The sequence below is a fragment of the Oncorhynchus mykiss genome, chromosome 15 (genome assembly GCF_013265735.2).
Source record: "Oncorhynchus mykiss isolate Arlee chromosome 15, USDA_OmykA_1.1, whole genome shotgun sequence".
In the NCBI taxonomy this organism is placed as follows: Eukaryota; Metazoa; Chordata; class Actinopteri; order Salmoniformes; family Salmonidae; genus Oncorhynchus; species Oncorhynchus mykiss.
Genome location: NC_048579.1, coordinates 77,525,581 through 77,552,265, shown reverse-complemented (window position 1 = coordinate 77,552,265; position 26,685 = coordinate 77,525,581). Strand labels below are relative to the sequence as shown.

At 49.0% G+C, this 26,685-nt stretch overlaps 1 protein-coding gene and 1 non-coding gene across 2 annotated transcripts in view; both read left to right on the top strand.

The window, feature by feature from the left end:
* The window catches only part of LOC110490591 (ras-related protein Rab-21), a 52,373-nt gene that overhangs the window by 21,919 nt on the left and 3,769 nt on the right, over positions 1-26,685 (top strand). The window contains exons 2-4 of the mRNA XM_036945429.1: positions 262-321; positions 2,483-2,590; positions 2,906-2,969. Of these exons, the coding sequence (XP_036801324.1) occupies positions 262-321; positions 2,483-2,590; positions 2,906-2,969 (232 nt within the window). The remainder of the gene's footprint in view (positions 1-261; positions 322-2,482; positions 2,591-2,905; positions 2,970-26,685) is intronic.
* On the top strand, positions 16,054-18,358 carry rab21. Its single transcript, XR_005036245.1, has 2 exons — positions 16,054-16,087; positions 18,249-18,358. It is a non-coding gene; the product is annotated as an RAB21, member RAS oncogene family (transcript).

Below are 26,685 nucleotides of genomic sequence, written 5' to 3'. Positions count from 1 at the left end.
CCTGTTCACCAGGGCCCGTGTCTCAGCTGACGTCTGTCCCTGTTCACCAGGGCCCGTGTCTCAGCTGACGTCTGTCCCTGTTCACCAGGGCCCGTGTCTCAGCTGATGTCTGTCCCTGTTCCTCCCTGAGTCGTACGTGTTTCTTCACAGCACCTTGTTGATAGGAGCTGAATCTAGTTAATACTGTGTCAGTTAAAACAGGGCCTGTTACTGTGTGTGTTTCTCCAGACACAAGACCTTAATGTGTTTTGTCTCTTCCAGGCGTCCTTCCTCACCAAGAAGCTCAACATCACAGGGAAGAGGGTGAACCTGGCCATATGGGTAAGGCCTGCTCTCTCTCTCTCTCAGCGTGTCGGACACTCCTCTGGGTCTCAAATGGCATCCTGTTCTCTACATGGTGCACTGTTTTTGACCAGAGCTCATATGGGGAACAGGATGTAGATCCCTTCATCTGCTTTGACTTCCTGTTCCTCCTCGAAGAAATGATATGGTCCTGCAGTGATCTCTCTCTCTCTCTCTGTGTCCTATAACATATGGTCCTGCAGTGATCTCTCTCTATCCTATAACATATGGTCCTGCAGTGATCTCTCTGTCCTATAACATATGGTCCTGCAGTGATCTCTCTGTCCTATAACATATGGTCCTGCAGTGATCTCTCCCTGTCCTATAACATATGGTCCTGCAGTGATCTCTCTCTGTCCTATAACATATGGTCCTGCAGTGATCTCCCTGTCCTATAACATATGGTCCTGCAGTGATCTCTCTCTGTCCTATAACATATGGTCCTGCAGTGATCTCTCTCTGTCCTATAACATATGGTCCTGCAGTGATCTCTCTCTGTCCTATAACATATGGTCCTGCAGTGATCTCTCTGTCCTATAACATATGGTCCTGCAGTGATCTCTCTCTGTCCTATAACATATGGTCCTGCAGTGATCTCCCTGTCCTATAACATATGGTCCTGCAGTGATCTCTCTCTGTCCTATAACATATGGTCCTGCAGTGATCTCTCTCTGTCCTGTAACATATGGTCCTGCAGTGATCTCCCTGTCCTATAACATATGGTCCTGCAGTGATCTCTCTCTGTCCTATAACATATGGTCCTGCAGTGATCTCTCTGTCCTGTAACATATGGTCCTGCAGTGATCTCTCTCTGTCCTATAACATATGGTCCTGCAGTGATCTCTCTCTGTCCTATAACATATGGTCCTGCAGTGATCTCTCGCTCTCTCTCTGTCCTGTAACATATGGTCCTGCAGTGATCTCTCTCTGTCCTATAACATATGGTCCTGCAGTGATCTCTCGCTCTCTCTCTGTCCTGTAACATATGGTCCTGCAGTGATCTCTCTCTGTCCTATAACATATGGTCCTGCAGTGATCTCTCTCTGTCCTATAACTTATGGTCCTGCAGTGATCTCTCTCTGTCCTGTAACATATGGTCCTGCAGTGATCTCTCTCTGTCCTATAACATATGGTCCTGCAGTGATCTCTCTCTGTCCTATAACTTATGGTCCTGCAGTGATCTCTCTCTGTCCTATAACATATGGTCCTGCAGTGATCTCTCCCTGTCCTATAACATATGGTCCTGCAGTGATCTCTCTCTGTCCTATAACATATGGTCCTGCAGTGATCTCCCTGTCCTATAACATATGGTCCTGCAGTGATCTCTCTGTCCTGTAACATATGGTCCTGCAGTGATCTCTCTCTCTCTGTCCTATAACATATGGTCCTGCAGTGATCTCTCTCTGCCCTATAACATATGGTCCTGCAGTGATCTCTCTCTGTCCTATAACATATGGTCCTGGAGTGATCTCTCTCTGTCCTATAACATATGGTCCTGCAGTGATCTCTCTCTGTCCTATAACATATGGTCCTGCAGTGATCTCTCTCTGTCCTATAACATATGGTCCTGCAGTGATCTCCCTGTCCTATAACATATGGTCCTGCAGTGATCTCTCTGTCCTGTAACATATGGTCCTGCAGTGATCTCTCTCTGTCCTATAACATATGGTCCTGCAGTGATCTCTCTCTGTCCTATAACATATGGTCCTGCAGTGATCTCCCTGTCCTATAACATATGGTCCTGCAGTGATCTCTCTCTGTCCTGTAACATATGGTCCTGCAGTGATCTCCCTGTCCTATAACATATGGTCCTGCAGTGATCTCTCTCTGTCCTATAACATATGGTCCTGCAGTGATCTCTCTCTGTCCTATAACATATGGTCCTGCCTCATTTGATGCAATAGGAACAGGAATTCGGCATCCGTTCTGATTTGAGTCAGTCTGTTGCAGGCAGGGAGAGATGCATAATTTACATTATTTGGCTGAATCAGTCTGGCTTGCAGGTGTTTCTTCCTGGTGTGTAATGTTGTTCTCGCCACCAATCTGTAGCCAGTCACTGTTCCATGTCAAACAGTCTTTTTCCAGAGGCTTGAACAGTGGACACACTCTCTCTCTCTCTCTCTCTCTCTCTCCACCCCAGGATACAGCAGGTCAGGAGCGGTTCCACGCGTTAGGTCCCATCTACTACAGAGACTCCAACGGAGCCATATTGGTCTATGACATCACAGATGAGGACTCATTCCAGAAGGTAGCTATGATCTCCTCAGAGAGAACAGCGGAGAGCCGTGTCCCAAAGAGCACCCTATTCCCTATACAGTGCACTACATTTGACCAGGGCCCCATAGGGAAACGGGGTGCTATTAGGAACACGGCCTCTGGAGAGAAGAACATCATTTAAAAAATGAGTTACATAGAAATGTCAAGGTGTATTATTATGGAAAATGGTGTCTTTTGATTTACATATTCATATTTAATTTGCATCGGTGTCTCTGTGTTCTAATGGTGAAATGTTGTTTTCTTGAACTGTAAATCGATGTCGAAATGTAATGTTTTTGCTTTGTAGGTGAAAAACTGGGTGAAAGAATTGAGGAAAATGTTGGGGAACGAGATTTGTTTATGTATAGTAGGTAAGTCATTGCAGACCACAGCTAACTTTTCACTTTTCAACACTTCTTTTATTGTTTGTCTCATTTCACCCTGTAAATGGATCCATCTTGGGCAGGTAGCCTAGTGGTTAGAGGTAGGGGTAGCCTAGTGGTTAGAGGCAGGGTAGCCTAGTGGTTAGAGGTAGGGTGGCCTAGTGGTTAGAGGCAGGGTAGCCTAGTGGTTAGAGGTAGGGGTAGCCTAGTGGTTAGAGGCAGGGTAGCCTAGTGGTTAGAGGCAGGGTAGCCTAGTGGTTAGAGGTAGGGGTAGCCTAGTGGTTAGAGGCAGGGGTAGCCTAGTGGTTAGAGGCAGGGTAGCCTAGTGGTTAGAGGTAGGGGTAGCCTAGTGGTTAGAGGCAGGGTAGCCTAGTGGTTAGAGGTAGGGGTAGCCTAGTGGTTAGAGGCAGGGGTAGCCTAGTGGTTAGAGGTAGGGTGGCCTAGTGGTTAGAGGCAGGGGTAGCCTAGTGGTTAGAGGCAGGGGTAGCCTAGTGGTTAGAGGCAGGGGTAGCCTAGTGGTTAGAGGCAGGGGTAGCCTAGTGGTTAGAGGCAGGGGTAGCCTAGTGGTTAGAGGCAGGGGTAGCCTAGTGGTTAGAGGCAGGGGTAGCCTAGTGGTTAGAGGCAGGGGTAGCCTAGTGGTTAGAGGCAGGGGTAGCCTAGTGGTTAGAGGCAGGGGTGGCCTAGTGGTTAGAGGCAGGGGTGGCCTAGTGGTTAGAGGCAGGGGTGGCCTAGTGGTTAGAGGCAGGGGTGGCCTAGTGGTTAGAGGCAGGGGTGGCCTAGTGGTTAGAGGCAGGGGTGGCCTAGTGGTTAGAGGCAGGGGTGGCCTAGTGGTTAGAGGTAGGGGTGGCCTAGTGGTTAGAGGTAGGGGTGGCCTAGTGGTTAGAGGCAGGGGTGGCCTAGTGGTTAGAGGCAGGGGTGGCCTAGTGGTTAGAGGCAGGGGTGGCCTAGTGGTTAGAGGCAGGGGTGGCCTAGTGGTTAGAGGCAGGGGTGGCCTAGTGGTTAGAGGCAGGGGTGGCCTAGTGGTTAGAGGCAGGGGTGGCCTAGTGGTTAGAGGCAGGGGTGGCCTAGTGGTTAGAGGCAGGGGTGGCCTAGTGGTTAGAGGCAGGGGTGGCCTAGTGGTTAGAGGCAGGGGTGGCCTAGTGGTTAGAGGCAGGGGTGGCCTAGTGGTTAGAGGCAGGGGTGGCCTAGTGGTTAGAGGCAGGGGTGGCCTAGTGGTTAGAGGCAGGGGTGGCCTAGTGGTTAGAGGCAGGGGTGGCCTAGTGGTTAGAGGCAGGGGTGGCCTAGTGGTTAGAGGCAGGGGTGGCCTAGTGGTTAGAGGCAGGGGTGGCCTAGTGGTTAGAGGCAGGGGTGGCCTAGTGGTTAGAGACAGGGGTGGCCTAGTGGTTAGAGGCAGGGGTGGCCTAGTGGTTAGAGGCAGGGGTGGCCTAGTGGTTAGAGGCAGGGGTGGCCTAGTGGTTAGAGGCAGGGGTGGCCTAGTGGTTAGAGGCAGGGGTGGCCTAGTGGTTAGAGGCAGGGGTGGCCTAGTGGTTAGAGGCAGGGGTGGCCTAGTGGTTAGAGGCAGGGGTGGCCTAGTGGTTAGAGGCAGGGGTGGCCTAGTGGTTAGAGGCAGGGGTGGCCTAGTGGTTAGAGGCAGGGGTGGCCTAGTGGTTAGAGGCAGGGGTGGCCTAGTGGTTAGAGGCAGGGGTGGCCTAGTGGTTAGAGGCAGGGGTGGCCTAGTGGTTAGAGGCAGGGGTGGCCTAGTGGTTAGAGGCAGGGGTGGCCTAGTGGTTAGAGGCAGGGGTGGCCTAGTGGTTAGAGGCAGGGGTGGCCTAGTGGTTAGAGGCAGGGGTGGCCTAGTGGTTAGAGGCAGGGGTGGCCTAGTGGTTAGAGGCAGGGGTGGCCTAGTGGTTAGAGGCAGGGGAGGCCTAGACTGACTACATGCTGGTGTTGTGTGAATAACAGTCTGTGTTCCTCTGGTCCAGTAGACTGACTACATGCTGGTGTTGTGTGTTCCTCTGGTCCAGTAGACTGACTACATGCTGGTGTTGTGTGTTCCTCTGGTCCAGTAGACTGACTACATGCTGGTGTTGTGTGAATAACAGTCTGTGTTCCTCTGGTCCAGTAGACTACATGCTGGTGTTGTGTGTTCCTCTGGTCCAGTAGACTACATGCTGGTGTTGTGTGTTCCTCTGCTCCAGTAGACTACATGCTGGTGTTGTGTGTTCCTCTGGTCCAGTAGACGACATGCTGGTGTTGTGTGAATAACAGTCTGTTCCTCTGGTCCAGTAGACTGACTACATGCTGGTGTTGTGTGAATAACAGTCTGTGTTCCTCTGGTCCAGTAGACTGACTACATGCTGGTGTTGTGTGTTCCTCTGGTCCAGTAGACTACATGCTGGTGTTGTGTGAATAACAGTCTGTGTTCCTCTGGTCCAGTAGACGACATGCTGGTGTTGTGTGAATAACAGTCTGTGTTCCTCTGGTCCAGTAGACTACATGCTGGTGTTGTGTGAATAACAGTCTGTGTTCCTCTGGTCCAGTAGACGACATGCTGGTGTTGTGTGAATAACAGTCTGTGTTCCTCTGCTCCAGTAGACAACATGCTGGACTGGAGCTTCTGCAGTGTTACAAAACCCAAACACGCATAACAATTATCCTATTGTTGTGGGTCCCTGGGAAGTCATTGAAATGACCAGTTAACGGCCTCCCGGGTGGCGCAGTGGTTAAGGGAGCTGTACTACAGCGCCAGCTGTGCCACCAGAGACTCTGGGTTCGCGCCCAGGCTCTGTCGTAACCGGCCGCGACCGGGAGGTCCGTGGGGCGACGCACAATTGGCCTAGCGTCGCCCGGGTTAGGGAGGGTTTGGCCGGTAAGGATATCCTTGTCTCATCGCGCACCAGCGACTCCTGTGGCGGGCCGGGCGCAGTGCGCGCTAACCAAGGTTGCCAGGTGTACAGTGTTTCCTCCGACACATTGGTTCGGCTGGGTTGGATGGCCCTGTGTTAAGAAGCAGTGCGGCTTGGTTGGGTTGTGTATCGGAGGACGCATGACTTTCAACCTTCGTCTCTCCCGAGCCCGTACGGGAGTTGTAGCGATGAGACAAGATGGTAGCTACTAAACAATTGGATACCACGAAATTGGGGAGAAAACGGGGTAAAAAAAAAAAAAATGGTCAGTTAATGATTCTATAATGATCTCATGGGTGTTAATTTTGAGGAAATATTCGTATTATGTCACTAATATATATAATACACATTTTTATTATTATTTTTTCCCCCATTTGCAATACAGCTGAATTGAGCTGAATTGAGAAATATTGTTCCTTTCAAGAGATTCAACCATTCACATGCAAATGAGGCCAGGGCAGCCGTGCACTGGGCTGTCCTGGGGGGGAGGTAGCCGTGCCCTGGGCTGTCCTGGAGGGGGGGAGGCAGCCGTGCCCTGGGCTGTCCTGGGGGGCGAGGTAGCCGTGCCCTGGGCTGTCCTGGGGGGGGAGGAGGGGCAGCCGTGCCCTGGGCTGTCCTGGGGGGGGAGGGGCAGTCGTGCCCTGGGCTGTCCTGGGGGGGAGGCAGCCGTGCCCTGGGCTGTCCTGGGGGGGAGGCAGCCGTGCCCTGGGCTGTCCTGGGGGGGAGGCAGCCGTGCCCTGGGCTGTCCTGGGGGGGAGGCAGCCGTGCCCTGGGCTGTCCTGGGGGGGAGGCAGCCGTGCCCTGGGCTGTCCTGGAGGGGAGGCCACAACCACATGACGCATGGCAGATCAGGCATGGTCAGTGGAAAGGCCTTCGCAGCCAGCCAGAGATTTGTAATGATGTAAGTCTAGGTGAAAGGATCATCATCTAGCCCAGCTCACGTGAGAGGGGTCTGCTTCTGTGCTGCTAATAGCCTAATCTGCATGTTTCACATCCCCCCCCCATGTTAAGCGTTATGGATCAGGATTGGAGGTGGATGCTGTAGGCCTATTTTAGTATATTTTTCCATGCAGGTTGGAGTTAACCTTGTTCCTGGATCTGTTTTGTGCTCTCTTGCCAACTCTTATGGTTGACATGAACACAGGGTTGGCCTGGCAAGACAGCACAAACAGATCCAGGATCAGGCTGACCAGGACCAGTAAATCTGAATAGTGGGTTATTTTAGCTGGCAATTAGAGGTTCTGGGCCCTGCTATCTGGTCCCAGCCCCTGGTCCTCTGCTGTACTGTACTATCTGGGCCCAGCCCCTGGTCCTCTGCTGTACTGTACTATCTGGGCCCAGCCCCTGGTCCTCTGCTGTACTGTACTATCTGGGCCCAGCCCCTGATCCTCTGCTGTACTGTACTATCTGGGCCCAGCCCCTGATCCTCTGCTGTACTGTACTATCTGGGCCCAGCCCCTGATCCTCTGCTGTACTGTACTATCTGGGCCCAGTCCCTGGTCCTCTGCTGTACTATCTGGGCCCAGCTCCAAGCAGAGGGACCTAGCCTAATTATAGTGTCATGTTTATTGGACAACCTGTTGATATGACAACTTAACAGAACCATACCGAGACAAAGTGTTGATGACCATTTACATGGAAAGAAATAGCCTAAATAATGTCAGATTGACAGGCCCTCATGATGTAATGGGAGGTATTAATGTCAGGTTGACAGGCCCTCATGATGTAATGGGAGGTATTAATGTCAGGTTGACAGTCCCTCATGATGTAATGGCAGGTTGACAGGCCCTCATGATGTAATGGGAGGTTAACAGGCCCTCATGATGTAATGGGAGGTATTAATGTCAGGTTGACAGGCCCTCATGGTGTAATGGGAGGTATTAATGTCAGGTTGACAGGCCCTCATGATGTAATGGCAGGTATTAATGTCAGGTTGACAGGCCCTCATGATGTAATGGGAGGTATTAATGTCAGGTTGACAGGCCCTCATGATGTAATGTGAGGTATTAATGTCAGGTTGACAGGCTCTCATGATGTAATGGCAGGTATTAATGTCAGGTTGACAGGCCCTCATGATGTAATGGGAGGTTTTAATGTCAGGTTAACAGGCTCTCATGATGTAATGTCAGGTATTAATGTCAGGTTGACAGGCCCTCATGATGTAATGTCAGGTTGACAGGCTCTCATGATGTAATGGGAGGTATTAATGTCAGGTTGACAGGCCCTCATGATGTAATGGGAGGTTTTAATGTCAGGTTAACAGGCTCTCATGATGTAATGTCAGGTATTAATGTCAGGTTGACAGTTCCTCATGATGTAATGTCAGGTTGACAGGCTCATGATGTAATGGCAGGTATTAATGTCAGGTTAACAGGCCCTCATGATGTAATGGGAGGTTTTAATGTCAGGTTAACAGGCTCTCATGATGTAATGTCAGGTATTAATGTCAGGTTGACAGTTCCTCATGATGTAATGTCAGGTTGACAGGCTCATGATGTAATGGGAGGTATTAATGTCAGGTTGACAGGCCCTCATGATGTAATGTCAGGTTAACAGGCCCTCATGATGTAATGGGAGGTATTAATGTCAGGTTGACAGGCCCTCATGATGTAATGTCAGGTTGACAGGCTCTCATGATATAATGGGAGGTATTAATGTCAGGTTGACAGGCTCTCATGATGTAATGTCAGGTTGACAGGCTCTCATGATGTAATGGGAGGTTTTAATGTCAGGTTGACAGACCCTCATGATGTAATGGGAGGTATTAATGTCAGGTTGACAGGCCCTCATGATGTAATGGCAGGTTGACAGGCCCTCATGATGTAATGGGAGGTATTAATGTCGGGTTAACAGGCCCTCATGATGTAATGTCAGGTATTAATGTCAGGTTGACAGTTCCTCATGATGTAATGTCAGGTTGACAGGCTCTCATGATGTAATGGCAGGTATTAATGGCAGGTTGACAGGCCCTCATGATGTAATGGGAGGTTGACAGGCCCTCATGATGTAATGGGAGGTTGACAGGCCCTCATGATGTAATGGGAGGTTGACAGGCCCTCATGATGTAATGGCAGGTTGACAGGCCCTCATGATGTAATGGGAGGTATTAATGTCGGGTTAACAGGCCCTCATGATGTAATGTCAGGTTAACAGGCCCTCATGATGTAATGGGAGGTATTCATGTCAGGTTGACAGGCCCTCATGATGTAATGGGAGGTATTAATGTCGGGTTAACAGGCCCTCATGATGTAATGGGAGGTATTCATGTCAGGTTAACAGGCCCTCATGATGTAATGGGAGGTATTAATGTCAGGTTGACAGGCCCTCATGGTGTAATGGGAGGTATTAATGTCAGGTTAACAGGCCCTCATGATGTAATGGGAGGTATTAATGTCAGGTTGACAGGCTCTCATGATGTAATGGGAGGTATTAATGTCAGGTTAACAGGCCCTCATGATGTAATGGGAGGTATTCATGTCAGGTTAACAGGCCCTCATGATGTAATGGGAGGTATTAATGTCAGGTTGACAGGCTCTCATGATGTAATGGGAGGTATTCATGTCAGGTTAACAGGCCCTCATGATGTAATGGGAGGTATTCATGTCAGGTTGACAGGCTCATGATGTAATGGGAGGTATTAATGTCAGGTTAACAGGCCCTCATGATGTAATGGGAGGTATTAATGTCAGGTTGACAGGCCCTCATGATGTAATGGGAGGTTTTAGGTGTCTGTTTACAGGCCTTTTACTTGGTGACTTCAAGGTGGTCGGTCAATAATGACCTCCGCAGAGAATGACTGCTAAGTGTGTTTTTATTGATCTGAGAGAGAGGCCGTGCCTCGGTACTGTACAGTCTATAGGTCTAATGGGCTGGGAAATGAAGATCAATCCTGACTGGAAATGAAGCTTTCATGTCCTGCTTTTCCATACGCTTCTATGTCTTCCACTCCATCGCGTGTTACATGAGCCATAATATCCATCTGATGAGGAAGAGCTGTGGTAAGGAAACAGTTCAAGGGGATTGGATCAGATTGTTGTAGGAGGTTAAACATCGCTGTGGGAGGTTAAACATCGCTGTGGGAGGTTAAACATCGCTGTGGGAGGTTAAACATCGCTGTGGGAGGTTAAACATCGCTGTGGGAAGCTTGAACGTTGACCTGCGCTGACCCTGGGGATTGGATCAGATTGTTGTAGGAGGCTAAACATTGCTGTAGGAGGCTAAACATCGCTGTAGGAGGTTAAACATCGCTGTAGGAACCTTGGACGTTGACCTGAGCTGACCCTGTAGACTCCAGCTGCTGCGTGTACAGTAAAATAAGCAGACATGAGAGTTGGAGGCCCACAGCCTGGCCATCTGCCAACAGATCCACAGGCCCACAGCCTGGCCATCTGCCAACAGATCCACAGCCTGGCCATCTGCCAACAGATCCACAGGCCCACAGCCTGGCCATCTGCCAACAGATCCACAGCCTGGCCATCTGCCAACAGATCCACAGGCCCATAGCCTGGCCATCTGCCAACAGATCCACAGGCCCACAGCCTGGCCATCTGCCAACAGATCCACAGCCTGGCCATCTGCCAACAGATCCACAGGCCCATAGCCTGGCCATCTGCCGACAGATCCACAGACTCATGAATGTGTTAAACCATCAATTTGGCAGCGAGTTGAGCTCTGGTTCTGCTCCCTTGGAGAACAACTGTTTCTTTGGGTTGCTGTAGTCATTATATCTGCTGTCTGAAAGGTCTCTGACTCACTTCCTCACCTCCCCCCTCTCCTTGCCTAGTTTGCTATAGGAGACCAATGCAAATTAAAGTCTGCCTGGAAGTTATTTATTTTCTATCTAGTTGTTAATACCTCTTACTTCTACCCCCTCCCTTTTCGAACATTCTGTTAAAAATCGCGCAACTTTTCAGCATCCTGCTACTCATGCCAGGAATATAGTATATGCATATGATTAGTATGTGTGGATAGAAAACACTCTGAAGTTTCTAAAACTGGTTAAATCACGGCTGTGACTATAACAGATTGTGTGTTTCATTGAAAAACGCAAGAAAAACTGCTCTCTGAAAGCTAAAAATAATTTCCATAAGTCACTTTCATGGGTTGTTAAAAGGGGGCAAAATTTAATATCGACCTGCATGCAATTCATACAAATTCCACACGATGTCGCCATTGTCGTCATTTTCAATTGAATTTTTTGTTGGAAAATCCAACTATCTGGATTCCGTTTCTTCCGGTCTCCACCAGGATGCTGTGAATGTGGACATTGGCAGCCATTGATTTGCAGACGAGGAGCTATTGAATATACATCGCCCTGTAATCATTTTGATAGATTATAAACGTTTACTAATACCTAAAGTTGGATTACAAAAGGATTTCGAAGTGTTTTGTGAAAGTTTATCGTCGACTTTTTTAATTTAAAAAAATGACGCAGCGTTTAAAAACAATGTTTTTTTCTGAATGACACAGCTTCCATAGAAAGCTATTTTGGGTATATATGGACCGATTTAAACGAAAAAAAAGACCCAATAGTGATGTTTATGGGGCATATAGGAGTGCCAAGAAAGAAGCTCGTCAAAGGTAATGAATGTTTTATATTTTATTTCTGCGTTTTGTGTTGCGCCGGCTAAGCTATATCTTTGTTTACATCGCATTCAGGCATTTTGGGGTGTTGCATGCTATCAGATAATAGCTTCTCATGCTTTCGCCGAAAAGCATTTTAAAAATCTGACTTGTTGGCTAGGTTCACAACGAGTGTAGCTTTAATTCAATACCCTGCTTGTGAATTTTGATCAAGGTTTGAGTTTTAACGAGTACATTTAGCATTTAGCGTAGCGCATTTGCATTTCCAGGTGCCAAGTTGAGACATATGCGTCTCAAGTAGAATCAAGAAGTTAATAATATAACTAGGCAAGTCAGTTAAGAACAAATTGTTATTTACGATGACTACCTACACCGGCTGTGTCTCAACAAAGTACTGAGTAAAGGGTCTGAATACTTATGTAAATGTGATATATATATATATTTTTAAATATAAATTAGCAAAAATAATAATAATAATAATAATAAATAATAAATAATAAATAATGCTTTGTCATTATGGGGTATTGTGTGTAGATTGAGGGGGAAAAAAACAATTTAATCAATTTTAGAATAAGTCTGTAACGCAACAGTATGGAAAAAGTCAAGCGGTCTGAATGCGCTGTATGTGATAGGACTACCATTTGTAAAACACAACAAAAAGACTGTGGTCCCGTACAGCACAACAAGAAGACTGTGGTCCCGTACAGCACAACAAAAAGACTGTGGTTCCGTACAGCACAACAAAAAGACTGTGGTCCCGTACAGCACAACAAAAAGACTGCGGTCCCGTACAGCACAACAAGAAGAGCCGTGCTTACTGGGGTGTAACCATGTCGGCCTAACCGATGTGAAACGGCTAGCTAGTTAGCGGTGGTGCGCGTTAATAGCGGTTCAATCGGTGACGTCACTCGCTCTGAGACCAGGAAGTAGTTGTTCCCCTTTACTCTGCAAGGGGTCGTGGCTACTGTGGAGTGATGGGTAACAATGCTTCGAGGGTGGCTGTTGTCTATGTGTGCAGAGGATCCCTGGTTCGAGCCCAGGTAGGGGCGAGGAGTGGGACAAAACATATACTGTGACATCGGCCCTCAATGGAATGTTATGAATGCTCATCCGTGTGTTAGGCCCATCCATCCGTGTGTTAATGTTTGAATGCTCACGTGAATGCTCATCCGTGTGTTAGGCCCATCCGTGTGTAAAAACAGGTCGTTGCATTGGCTTTATTAGTCCTGATTCCTGTGACTAATCAATCTGGCTTTTTAAACTCTGAATATCAGCTACCTGACTTTATCAGGAGGAGATATATCCTGAGTCTGTTTGTAATGTTGTTTACACAGCGAGAAATGCAGAAGGATTTTCTTTACAAAACTTGAAACCACTGATTTCTAAAAGTTTCAGTCTCGTTACTTTGTGGTCCATTTTATCTCCAGCCTGAAGGCTCCAGAAAATGCCACATACTCTTTCTACCGTATCCTATATCTGCTACATGATTGATTGTTTTTTTTTTTGTGGTGGTGTTGGTGGAAAGCTGCAGCGACCGATCTCTCCAACAGCATGCTGGGAATGGACAAGATAAATATTTTATGCCCCTGCCTTTGACAAAGTGGGCACTTCTTATCACCGGGCGACATCAGCGCTCACCTAAAAAAGCCAATATGCCACTGGTTGAGAGAAATTGTCGTTGTTTTGGGGCAGAATTATGTGAGGTTTTATGTGTTGTTGGGGGATGCGTCTTGGTCAGTTGAGCTCAGAAAATGTCGCCCTTGTCAACCTGCCTAATCTTGCCTGATGAGAGGTCCGACCCTGGTCTCACCTCATCCCTATCTCTCTCTCTCTCTGTCAGAGCTCTTTGTGTCTCTCCCTCAGACCCCAATTCTCCTCGGGGGACTTTATTTATTCCTCTGTTAGTCTCCACCTCTTCAGAAGAGACAAAAGCTTTTTATTGGTCAGTCAGTCATCAATGGGCTGGTCCTGGCTGAGAGACCGAGGCTCCAGGCAGACAGCCAGGCCATTAGCTCTGCCCAGAGCCGACTATAGATCCTGGTCAGCTCTAGAAGGTAATGAGAGGATGCTGGGTAAAAACACCCTCCTGCTGGAGGAAGGCTGTCTGTGATTGTGATGTGGTATGTTGTCTGAGTTCACACCTTTTTTTTTTTTCAACTTTCATTGTTAGTTTCTGTCTTGGAGGAGAACGAGATGCTTTGGAGGTAACTGGTTTAGTTGTGGGGCAGGGAGTCTGTCTTTATGCCCTCCTCCACCAAGGCACATTTTGAACATGTCTCTACCCTAACTGGGCATCTTGGATGCCTGGGTGAAGCGTGTGGAAATGGCCTGGTCTGTGTTGTCTCGTCTTACACCTGCAGAAAGAAGAACCATAGCGACAGGTCAACATTTGAGAGGCGTTGCGTCATGTATGAACTGAACACTGATGGTCAATAATTGACCCTGGCTGTCCAACCTCACACAGTAGGCTTCGTCTTCAGACTACTTTCCCTGACATTCATTAGTTAGGAATCTGTATCCACATAAAAACTACATCTAAATGCTCCCCAATCTATTTTTAATTCCTTTTTTTTTTTACCCCTTTTTCTCCCCAATTTCGGGGTATCCAATTTAACCAGGGCCCGTGCCAATTGGTAGTTGGTCTTGTCCCATAGCTGCAACTCCCGTACGGACTCGGGAGAGGCGAAGGTTGAGAGCCGCGGGGCTTCCGAAACACGACCCCGCCAATCCGCACTTCCTCTTGACACAATGTTCGCTTAACCCCGAAGCCAGCCGCACCACTGTGTCGGAGGAAACACCGTACAGCTGACAACCGTGCATCTCGCTATGCCGGCCACGAGGAGCGTGATGGGACGAGGACATCCCATGTGACCAAACCCTCCCCTAATCCGGATGACGCTGGGCCAATTGTGCGCCGCCTCATGCGTCTCCCGGGTCGCGGTCGGCTGCGACACAGCCTGGAATCGAACCCAGGTCTGTAGTGACGCAGCTAGCATCACTGCTCCCCAGTGTTTTAACAAGACCCAGTAATCCCATCAGTATCCTCAGGTTTTCCTGGATTAGACTATGTGACTGTTCTGCTGTACTATCTGGTTACCGTGGATACAGGGGACTGACTGGAATTCTAGAACCCTGCTGAGCAACACCTGATTGTGATCATGTGCTTGTGGACTGAGAGCGGTGATGCAATGTGTCCTCAGATAGCCTAGGAAATCTGGCTGGGCCTTAATGACATTAGCAGATGTTGTTGTATCTTCATGCTGTTTTGAGCTATTTTAAAACTCATTATCTGTTTCTCGCTGTTTCTCTCACTCTCTCCAACTGTCAGTTCTTGTAAAAATCTAAAGCTCCCGAGGCAGGCAGATGCTGAGATGTCAGTCAGAGAAAGAAATTAGGATCTCCTTTCTGGTAATCTTTCCTCTGACGGTCGGGTGAATTCTAAAGTTACTGCCTAGCCTTTCCTGAGGAGAACACTCATTCAACTGTCTTCCTATTCTGCCTTCATTTCTCATCAGAGCTCTTTTCATTATGGAATCTCTTTATGTCTTAATGAGGAAGAGAATGGAGAGATGATGATGTTACCGCAACAGAGATGCTTAGAAACCAGATCATTACTGTGGATGAGAACAGAATGACTTAACTTACTAAAGTTGTCAAAGTATATGGTGTAGTTCTTACATTACATTAAGAAGGAACGTGTTCCCCCACGTGAACGGTGTTTCCAGGTAGATAACTGGGCAAAAAGGGGATGGTTTTCCAGGTAGATAACTGGGCAAAAATGGGATGGTTTTCCAGGTAGATAACTGGGCTAAAAGGGGATGGTTTTTCCAGGTAGATAACTGGGCTAAAAGGGGATGGTTTTTCCAGGTAGATAACTGGGCTAAAAGGGGATGGTTTTTCCAGGTAGATAACTGGGCTAAAAGGGGATGGTTTTTCCAGGTAGATAACTGGGCTAAAAGGGGATGGTTTTTCCAGGTAGATAACTGGGCTAAAAGGGGATGGTTTTTCCAGGTAGATAACTGGGCTAAAAGGGGATGGTTTTCCAGGTAGATAACTGGGCTAAAAGGGGATGGTTTTCCAAATGACACATCCACTGCCAGGTAAGACTTGGCAAGTTGGAGCCTGTCCCTGTTCACCAGGGCCCGTGGCACAGCTGATGCCTGTCCCTGTTCACCAGGGCCCATGTCTCAGCTGACGTCTGTCCCTGTTCACCAGGGCCCGTGTCTCAGCTGACGTCTGTCCCTGTTCACCAGGGCCCGTGTCTCAGCTGACGTCTGTCCCTGTTCACCAGGGCCCGTGTCTCAGCTGACGTCTGTCCCTGTTCACCAGGGCCCGTGTCTCAGCTGACGTCTGTCCCTGTTCACCAGGGCCCGTGTCTCAGCTGACGTCTGTCCCTGTTCACCAGGGCCCGTGTCTCAGCTGATGTCTGTCCCTGTTCCTCCCTGAGTCGTACGTGTTTCTTCACAGCACCTTGTTGATAGGAGCTGAATCTAGTTAATACTGTGTCAGTTAAAACAGGGCCTGTTACTGTGTGTGTTTCTCCAGACACAAGACCTTAATGTGTTTTGTCTCTTCCAGGCGTCCTTCCTCACCAAGAAGCTCAACATCACAGGGAAGAGGGTGAACCTGGCCATATGGGTAAGGCCTGCTCTCTCTCTCTCTCAGCGTGTCGGACACTCCTCTGGGTCTCAAATGGCATCCTGTTCTCTACATGGTGCACTGTTTTTGACCAGAGCTCATATGGGGAACAGGATGTAGATCCCTTCATCTGCTTTGACTTCCTGTTCCTCCTCGAAGAAATGATATGGTCCTGCAGTGATCTCTCTCTCTCTCTCTGTGTCCTATAACATATGGTCCTGCAGTGATCTCTCTCTATCCTATAACATATGGTCCTGCAGTGATCTCTCTGTCCTATAACATATGGTCCTGCAGTGATCTCTCTGTCCTATAACATATGGTCCTGCAGTGATCTCTCCCTGTCCTATAACATATGGTCCTGCAGTGATCTCTCTCTGTCCTATAACATATGGTCCTGCAGTGATCTCCCTGTCCTATAACATATGGTCCTGCAGTGATCTCTCTCTGTCCTATAACATATGGTCCTGCAGTGATCTCTCTCTGTCCTATAACATATGGTCCTGCAGTGATCTCTCTCTGTCCTATAACATATGGTCCTGCAGTGATCTCTCTGTCCTATAACATATGGTCCTGCAGTGATCTCTCTCTGTCCTATAACATATGGTCCTGCAGTGATCTCCCTGTCCTATAACATATGGTCCTGCAGTGATCTCTCTCTGTCCTATAACATATGGTCCTGCAGTGATCTCTCTCTGTCCTGTAACATATGGTCCTGCAGTGATCTCCCTGTCCTATAACATATGGTCCTGCAGTGATCTCTCTCTGTCCTATAACATATGGTCCTGCAGTGATCTCTCTGTCCTGTAACATATGGTCCTGCAGTGATCTCTCTCTGTCCTATAACATATGGTCCTGCAGTGATCTCTCTCTGTCCTATAACATATGGTCCTGCAGTGATCTCTCGCTCTCTCTCTGTCCTGTAACATATGGTCCTGCAGTGATCTCTCTCTGTCCTATAACATATGGTCCTGCAGTGATCTCTCGCTCTCTCTCTGTCCTGTAACATATGGTCCTGCAGTGATCTCTCTCTGTCCTATAACATATGGTCCTGCAGTGATCTCTCTCTGTCCTATAACTTATGGTCCTGCAGTGATCTCTCTCTGTCCTGTAACATATGGTCCTGCAGTGATCTCTCTCTGTCCTATAACATATGGTCCTGCAGTGATCTCTCTCTGTCCTATAACTTATGGTCCTGCAGTGATCTCTCTCTGTCCTATAACATATGGTCCTGCAGTGATCTCTCCCTGTCCTATAACATATGGTCCTGCAGTGATCTCTCTCTGTCCTATAACATATGGTCCTGCAGTGATCTCCCTGTCCTATAACATATGGTCCTGCAGTGATCTCTCTGTCCTGTAACATATGGTCCTGCAGTGATCTCTCTCTCTCTGTCCTATAACATATGGTCCTGCAGTGATCTCTCTCTGCCCTATAACATATGGTCCTGCAGTGATCTCTCTCTGTCCTATAACATATGGTCCTGGAGTGATCTCTCTCTGTCCTATAACATATGGTCCTGCAGTGATCTCTCTCTGTCCTATAACATATGGTCCTGCAGTGATCTCTCTCTGTCCTATAACATATGGTCCTGCAGTGATCTCCCTGTCCTATAACATATGGTCCTGCAGTGATCTCTCTGTCCTGTAACATATGGTCCTGCAGTGATCTCTCTCTGTCCTATAACATATGGTCCTGCAGTGATCTCTCTCTGTCCTATAACATATGGTCCTGCAGTGATCTCCCTGTCCTATAACATATGGTCCTGCAGTGATCTCTCTCTGTCCTGTAACATATGGTCCTGCAGTGATCTCCCTGTCCTATAACATATGGTCCTGCAGTGATCTCTCTCTGTCCTATAACATATGGTCCTGCAGTGATCTCTCTCTGTCCTATAACATATGGTCCTGCCTCATTTGATGCAATAGGAACAGGAATTCGGCATCCGTTCTGATTTGAGTCAGTCTGTTGCAGGCAGGGAGAGATGCATAATTTACATTATTTGGCTGAATCAGTCTGGCTTGCAGGTGTTTCTTCCTGGTGTGTAATGTTGTTCTCGCCACCAATCTGTAGCCAGTCACTGTTCCATGTCAAACAGTCTTTTTCCAGAGGCTTGAACAGTGGACACACTCTCTCTCTCTCTCTCTCTCTCTCTCCACCCCAGGATACAGCAGGTCAGGAGCGGTTCCACGCGTTAGGTCCCATCTACTACAGAGACTCCAACGGAGCCATATTGGTCTATGACATCACAGATGAGGACTCATTCCAGAAGGTAGCTATGATCTCCTCAGAGAGAACAGCGGAGAGCCGTGTCCCAAAGAGCACCCTATTCCCTATACAGTGCACTACATTTGACCAGGGCCCCATAGGGAAACGGGGTGCTATTAGGAACACGGCCTCTGGAGAGAAGAACATCATTTAAAAAATGAGTTACATAGAAATGTCAAGGTGTATTATTATGGAAAATGGTGTCTTTTGATTTACATATTCATATTTAATTTGCATCGGTGTCTCTGTGTTCTAATGGTGAAATGTTGTTTTCTTGAACTGTAAATCGATGTCGAAATGTAATGTTTTTGCTTTGTAGGTGAAAAACTGGGTGAAAGAATTGAGGAAAATGTTGGGGAACGAGATTTGTTTATGTATAGTAGGTAAGTCATTGCAGACCACAGCTAACTTTTCACTTTTCAACACTTCTTTTATTGTTTGTCTCATTTCACCCTGTAAATGGATCCATCTTGGGCAGGTAGCCTAGTGGTTAGAGGTAGGGGTAGCCTAGTGGTTAGAGGCAGGGTAGCCTAGTGGTTAGAGGTAGGGTGGCCTAGTGGTTAGAGGCAGGGTAGCCTAGTGGTTAGAGGTAGGGGTAGCCTAGTGGTTAGAGGCAGGGTAGCCTAGTGGTTAGAGGCAGGGTAGCCTAGTGGTTAGAGGTAGGGGTAGCCTAGTGGTTAGAGGCAGGGGTAGCCTAGTGGTTAGAGGCAGGGTAGCCTAGTGGTTAGAGGTAGGGGTAGCCTAGTGGTTAGAGGCAGGGTAGCCTAGTGGTTAGAGGTAGGGGTAGCCTAGTGGTTAGAGGCAGGGGTAGCCTAGTGGTTAGAGGTAGGGTGGCCTAGTGGTTAGAGGCAGGGGTAGCCTAGTGGTTAGAGGCAGGGGTAGCCTAGTGGTTAGAGGCAGGGGTAGCCTAGTGGTTAGAGGCAGGGGTAGCCTAGTGGTTAGAGGCAGGGGTAGCCTAGTGGTTAGAGGCAGGGGTAGCCTAGTGGTTAGAGGCAGGGGTAGCCTAGTGGTTAGAGGCAGGGGTAGCCTAGTGGTTAGAGGCAGGGGTAGCCTAGTGGTTAGAGGCAGGGGTGGCCTAGTGGTTAGAGGCAGGGGTGGCCTAGTGGTTAGAGGCAGGGGTGGCCTAGTGGTTAGAGGCAGGGGTGGCCTAGTGGTTAGAGGCAGGGGTGGCCTAGTGGTTAGAGGCAGGGGTGGCCTAGTGGTTAGAGGCAGGGGTGGCCTAGTGGTTAGAGGTAGGGGTGGCCTAGTGGTTAGAGGTAGGGGTGGCCTAGTGGTTAGAGGCAGGGGTGGCCTAGTGGTTAGAGGCAGGGGTGGCCTAGTGGTTAGAGGCAGGGGTGGCCTAGTGGTTAGAGGCAGGGGTGGCCTAGTGGTTAGAGGCAGGGGTGGCCTAGTGGTTAGAGGCAGGGGTGGCCTAGTGGTTAGAGGCAGGGGTGGCCTAGTGGTTAGAGGCAGGGGTGGCCTAGTGGTTAGAGGCAGGGGTGGCCTAGTGGTTAGAGGCAGGGGTGGCCTAGTGGTTAGAGGCAGGGGTGGCCTAGTGGTTAGAGGCAGGGGTGGCCTAGTGGTTAGAGGCAGGGGTGGCCTAGTGGTTAGAGGCAGGGGTGGCCTAGTGGTTAGAGGCAGGGGTGGCCTAGTGGTTAGAGGCAGGGGTGGCCTAGTGGTTAGAGGCAGGGGTGGCCTAGTGGTTAGAGGCAGGGGTGGCCTAGTGGTTAGAGGCAGGGGTGGCCTAGTGGTTAGAGGCAGGGGTGGCCTAGTGGTTAGAGACAGGGGTGGCCTAGTGGTTAGAGGCAGGGGTGGCCTAGTGGTTAGAGGCAGGGGTGGCCTAGTGGTTAGAGGCAGGGGTGGCCTAGTGGTTAGAGGCAGGGGTGGCCTAGTGGTTAGAGGCAGGGGTGGCCTAGTGGTTAGAGGCAGGGGTGGCCTAGTGGTTAGAGGCAGGGGTGGCCTAGTGGTTAGAGGCAGGGGTGGCCTAGTGGTTAGAGGCAGGGGTGGCCTAGTGGTTAGAGGCAGGGGTGGCCTAGTGGTTAGAGGCAGGGGTGGCCTAGTGGTTAGAGGCAGGGGTGGCCTAGTGGTTAGAGGCAGGGGTGGCCTAGTGGTTAGAGGCAGGGGTGGCCTAGTGGTTAGAGGCAGGGGTGGCCTAGTGGTTAGAGGCAGGGGTGGCCTAGTGGTTAGAGGCAGGGGTGGCCTAGTGGTTAGAGGCAGGGGTGGCCTAGTGGTTAGAGGCAGGGGTGGCCTAGTGGTTAGAGGCAGGGGTGGCCTAGTGGTTAGAGGCAGGGGTGGCCTAGTGGTTAGAGGCAGGGGTGGCCTAGTGGTTAGAGGCAGGGGTGGCCTAGTGGTTAGAGGCAGGGGTGGCCTAGTGGTTAGAGGCAGGGGTGGCCTAGTGGTCAGAGGTAGGGGTGGCCTAGTGGTCAGAGGTAGGGGTGGCCTAGTGGTCAGAGGTAGGGGTGGCCTAGTGGTCAGAGGTAGGGGTGGCCTAGTGGTCAGAGGTAGGGGTGGCCTAGTGGTCAGAGGTAGGGGTGGCCTAGTGGTCAGAGGTAGGGGTGGCCTAGTGGTCAGAGGTAGGGGTGGCCTAGTGGTCAGAGGTAGGGGTGGCCTAGTGGTCAGAGGTAGGGGTGGCCTAGTGGTTAGAGGTAGGGGTGGCCTAGTGGTTAGAGGTAGGGGTGGCCTAGTGGTCAGAGGTAGGGGTGGCCTAGTGGTTAGAGGCATGTAGCCTAGTGGTTAGAGGTAGGGGTGGCCTAGTGGTTAGAGGCAAGGGTGGCCTAGTAGTTAGAGGCAAGGGTGGCCTAGTGGTTAGAGGCAAGGGTGGCCTAGTGGTTAGAGGCAGGGGTGGCCTAGTGGTTAGAGGCAGGGGTGGCCTAGTGGTTAGAGGTAGGGGTGGCCTAGTGGTTAGAGGTAGGGGTGGCCTAGTGGTTAGAGGTAGGGGTAGCCTAGTGGTTAGAGGTAGGGGTAGCCTAGGGGTCAGAGGTAGGGGTGGCCTAGTAGTTAGAGGCATGTAGCCTAGTGGTTAGAGGCAAGGGTGGCCTAGCGGTTAGAGGCAGGGGTGGCCTAGCGGTTAGAGGCAGGGGTGGCCTAGCGGTTAGAGGCAGGGGTGGCCTAGCGGTTAGAGGCAGGGGTGGCCTAGCGGTTAGAGGCAGGGGTGGCCTAGCGGTTAGAGGCAGGGGTGGCCTAGCGGTTAGAGGCAGGGGTGGCCTAGCGGTTAGAGGCAGGGGTGGCCTAGCGGTTAGAGGCAGGGGTGGCCTAGCGGTTAGAGGCAGGGGTGGCCTAGCGGTTAGAGGCAGGGGTGGCCTAGCGGTTAGAGCGTTGGACTAGTAACCGAAAGGTTGCAAGTTCGATTCCCCGAGCTGACAGGGTACAAATCTGTCGTTCTGCCCCTGAACAGGCAGTTAATCCACTGTTCCCTGGTAGGCCGTCATTGTAAATAAGAATGTGTTCTTAACTGACTTGCCTAGTTAAATAAAGGTAAAAAAAATAATTTTAAAAAGTGGTGCGGAGAATTTTGTTTAGTTACGGGGCCCTGCAATTAAATATAAATCCTAATAATTTCATTATAATGTTGCCAGGATGGAGGGAGTCTATTATATACACTGCTCAAAAAAAATGAAGGGAACACTTAAACAACACAATGTAACTCCAAGTCAATCACACTTCTGTGAAATCAAACTGTCCACTTAGGAAGCAACACTGATTGACAATACATTTCACATGCTGTTGTGCAAATGGAATAGACAACAAGTGGAAATTATAGGCAATTAGCAAGACACCCCCAATAAAGGAGTGGTTCTGCAGGTGGGGACCACAGACCACTTCTCAGTTCCTATGCTTCCTGGCTGATGTTTTGGTCACTTTTGAATGCTGGCGGTGCTTTCACTCTAGTGGTAGCATGAGACGGAGTCTACAACCACACAAGTGGCTCAGGTAGTGCAGCTCATCCAGGATGGCACATCAATGCGAGCTGTGGCAAGAAGGTTTGCTGCGTCTGTCAGCGTTGTGTCCAGAGCATGGAGGCGCTACCAGGAGACAGGCCAGTACATCAGGAGACGTGGAGGAAGCCGTAGGAGGGCAACAACCCACCAGCAGGACCGCTACCTCCGCCTTTGTAGGAGGTAGAGGGAGGAGGAGGAGGAGCACTGCCAGAGCCCTTCAAAATGACCTCCAGCAGGCCACAAATGTGCATGTGTCTGCTCAAACGTGCAGACTCCATGAGGGTGGTATGATGGCCCGACGTCCACAGGTGGGGGTTGTGCTTACAGCCCAACACCGTGCAGGACGTTTGGCATTTGCCAGAGAACACCAAGATTGGCAAATTCGCCACTGGCGCCCTGTGCTCTTCACAGATGAAAGCAGGTTCACACTGAGCACATGTGACAGAGTCTGGAGACGCGGTGGAGCACGTTCTGCTGCCTGCAACATCCTCCAGTAGGACCGGTTTGGTGGGTCAGTCATGGTGTGGGGTGGCATTTCTTTGGGCGGCCAGTGGTAGCCTGACTGCCATTAGGTACCGAGATGAGATCCTCAGACCCCTTGTGAGACCATATGCTGGTGCGGTTGGCCCTGGGTTCCTCCTAATGCAAGACAATACTAGACCTCATGTGGCTGGAGTATCAGCAGTTCATGCAAGAGGAAGGCATTGATGCTATGGACTGGCCCGCCCGTTCCCCAGACCTGAATCGAGCACCAATTGAGCACATCTGGGACATCATGTCTCGCTCCATCCACCACAGACTGTCCAGGAGTTGGCAGATGCTTTAGTCCAGGTCTGGGAGGAGATCCCTCAGGAGACCATCCGCCACTTCATCAGGAGCATGCCCAGGCGTTGTAGGGAGGTCATACAGGCACGTGGAGGCCACACACACTACTGAGCCTCATTTTGACTTGTTTTAAGGACATTACATCAGTTGGATCAGCCTGTAGTGTGGTTTTCCACTTTAATTTTGAGTGGCCTTCCAAATCCAGACCTCCATGGGTTGATACATTTGATTTCCATTGATCATTTTTGTGTGATTTTTGTTGTCAGCACATTCAACTATGTAAAGAAAAAAGTATTTAATAAGAATATTTCATTCATTCAGATCTAGGATGTGTTATTTTAGTGTTCCCTTTATTTTTTTGGAGCAGTGTACTTTGTTTGTCTCTGATATTCTCTTGCCTCCAAATTTCAGTCACAGAAGACCAGCTGTCGGACAGCTAAATGTGCTTCAGACACATCCCGTTGCTCTCTCCCTCTGAAATGTCAAAGCCTACAACTTTCAACCCTGACGTTCAGTCTTCTCCGACCAGCAGCTAGGGAACCTTTTCAAATGCAGCACGAGTTGCAAGGAGTAGATCATTGTTGACATTGTTGTGGTGACATCCTCCTCAATATTTATGTGATATGTTAACTAGAGCCCGACACCCGTATGGGATTTGTGGGTCTGATACTGATTTTAGGGAGGCAAAAGTCACCGATTTTGATATTGGTTTTTAGATGTGGCATGAAAAACACACCTTTTCTCACAAATTGTTTTCTAAAGGTTTAACAGATACTCAAAATTATGGTTTCTAAACGAAAAATTTAAAATAACGCATAATTTAAGAACATTTTATTTGTTTTTTACAAGAAAAGCTACTATATCCTAAATAAATACGAAAGTAAATACAAAACCGTTGTTCAGTTTACCTTCTTAGACAAATATTTAAGTTGTACCTATCTATGGCAGTGCATAAGAATGCAGAGGTGTCTGTGCTGAAACACCACAAGCACACGAATAAACAAGGTCTCAAAGTCGATCTGAAACTGCACTGTTCACAACCTAGGCATTGAGATGCAGGCTAACTACCTTGCTGGCTAGCTAGGCTAACTACCTTGCTGGCTAGCTAGGCTAACTACCTTGCTGGCTAGCTAGGCTAACTACCTTGCTGGCTAGCTAGGCTAACTACCTTGCTGGCTAGCTAGGCTAACTACCTTGCTGGCTAGCTAGGCTAACTACCTTGCTGGCTAGCTAGGCTAACTACCTTGCTGGCTAGCTAGGCTAACTACCTTGCTGGCTAGCTAGGCTAACTACCTTGCTGGCTAGCTAGGCTAACTACCGTGCTGGCTAGCTAGGCTAACTACCGTGCTGGCTAGCTAGGCTAACTACCGTGCTGGCTAGCTAGGCTAACTACCGTGCTGGCTAGCTAGGCTAACTACCGTGCTGGCTAGCTAGGCTAACTACCGTGCTGGCTAGCTACAAGCCTAACTACCGTGCTGGCTAGCTACAAGCCTAACTACCGTGCTGGCTAGCTACAAGCCTAACTACCGTGCTGGCTAGCTACAAGCCTAACTACCGTGCTGGCTAGCTACAAGCCTAACTACCGTGCTGGCTAGCTACAAGCCTAACTACCGTGCTGGCTAGCTACAAGCCTAACTACCGTGCTGGCTAGCTACAAGCCTAACTACCGTGCTGGCTAGCTACAAGCCTAACTACCGTGCTGGCTAGCTACAAGCCTAACTACCGTGCTGGCTAGCTACAAGCCTAACTACCGTGCTGGCTAGCTACAAGCCTAACTAACGTGCTGGCTAGCTACAAGCCTAACTAACGTTAACGAAGTGAAAGATGTGATGAGGACAGGGCTGCTTACTTGGTGAAAGTGTACTTTATTTACTTATTCAAATATGCTGTCGCTGGCTGTGGCAAACTACTCACTGTCAAGCCACCATGGCTACTCTTTCTCACGTTGTGACGTAGAGCTGAAAGATGCTCAGTGAGCAGTCCATAGAGCGCCCTCTTCAGACGGATTTGTTTATTCTATGTATATAATATCTGCGCTTTAGCTGTGGAATAAAGATACAAATATTTTTGTATAAGACCTAATATCAGCCGAAATATATATATATATATATATTAAAAAATTAATGTATATTGGTCAATCAATCAAAATACATTTATAAAGCCCTTTTTGCATCAGCCGATGTCACAAAGTGCTGTACAGAAACCCAGCCTAAAACCCCAAACAGCAAGCAATGCAGGTGTAGAAGGAATCTGCATTGCAATCTAGGGAAAAACTCCCTAGAAAGGTCAGAACCTAGGAAGAAACCTAGAGAGGAACCAGGCTCTGAGGGGTGGCCAGTCCTCTTCTGGCTGTGCCGGGTGGAGAGGAACCAGGCTATGTGGGGTGGCCAGTCGTCTTCTGGCTGTGCCGGGTGGAGATTAGAAACCTAGAGGAACCAGGCTATGAGGTGTGGCCAGTCCTCTTCTGGCTGTGCCGGGTGGAGAGGAACCAGGCTATGTGGGGTGGCCAGTCGTCTTCTGGCTGGGCCGGGTGGAGATTAGAAACCTAGAGGAACCAGGCTATGAGGTGTGGCCAGTCCTCTTCTGGCTGTGCCGGGTGGAGAGGAACCAGGCTATGTGGGGTGGCCAGTCGTCTTCTGGCTGGGCCGGGTGGAGATTATAACAGAACATGGCCAAGATGTTCAAATGTTCATAAATGACCAGCAGGATCAAATAATAATAATCACATATTGGTCAACCGATTTTATCATTTTAACTAGACTAACTGCTGTGGGAAAGTTATTTTAATTGTTTGTTTTCTCACAAAAATGAGGGGGGAAAATTACCCTATACTGAACAAAAATATTAACGCAACGATTTCAACAATTTTACTGAGCCCACAGTTCATATAAGGAATTCGGTCAATTTAAATGAATGCATTAGGCCCTAATCTATGGATTTCACATGACTGGGCAGGGGTTGCAGCCATAGGTTGGGCAGGGGTGCAGCCATAGGTTGGCCTGGGAGGGCGTAGGCCCACCCACTGGGGAGCCGGGCCCACCCACTGGGGAGTCAGGGTCACCCACTGGGGAGGCCAGGGTCACCCACTGGGAGCAATCAGAATGATTTTTTTTCCCCACGAAAGGGCTTATTACAGACAGAAATTATGGTAGAGAAATTAACATTCAATTCCCTGGCAATGGCTTTGGTGCCAATTGCACGCTCCCTCAAAACTTAACTTCTGTGACATTGTGTTGTGTGACAATTGCAACAAAAAAAATAGTAGCCCTTTATTGTCCCCAGCACAAGGTGCACCTATGTAATGATCATGGCGTTTAATCGGCTTCTTGATACGCCACACCTGTCAGGTGGATGGGATTATCTTTGCAAAGGAGAAATGTTCACTAACAGGAATGTAAATACATTTGTGCACAACATTTGAGAGAAATAAACGTTTTGTCAGTATGGAACATTTCTGCATTATTTTATTTCAGCTGTTGAGACATGGGACCAACACTTTACATGTTGCATTTTATGTTTTTGTTCACACACACACACACACACACACATATATATGTGTGTGTGCACACTGAACAAAAATTGTGTGTGGTG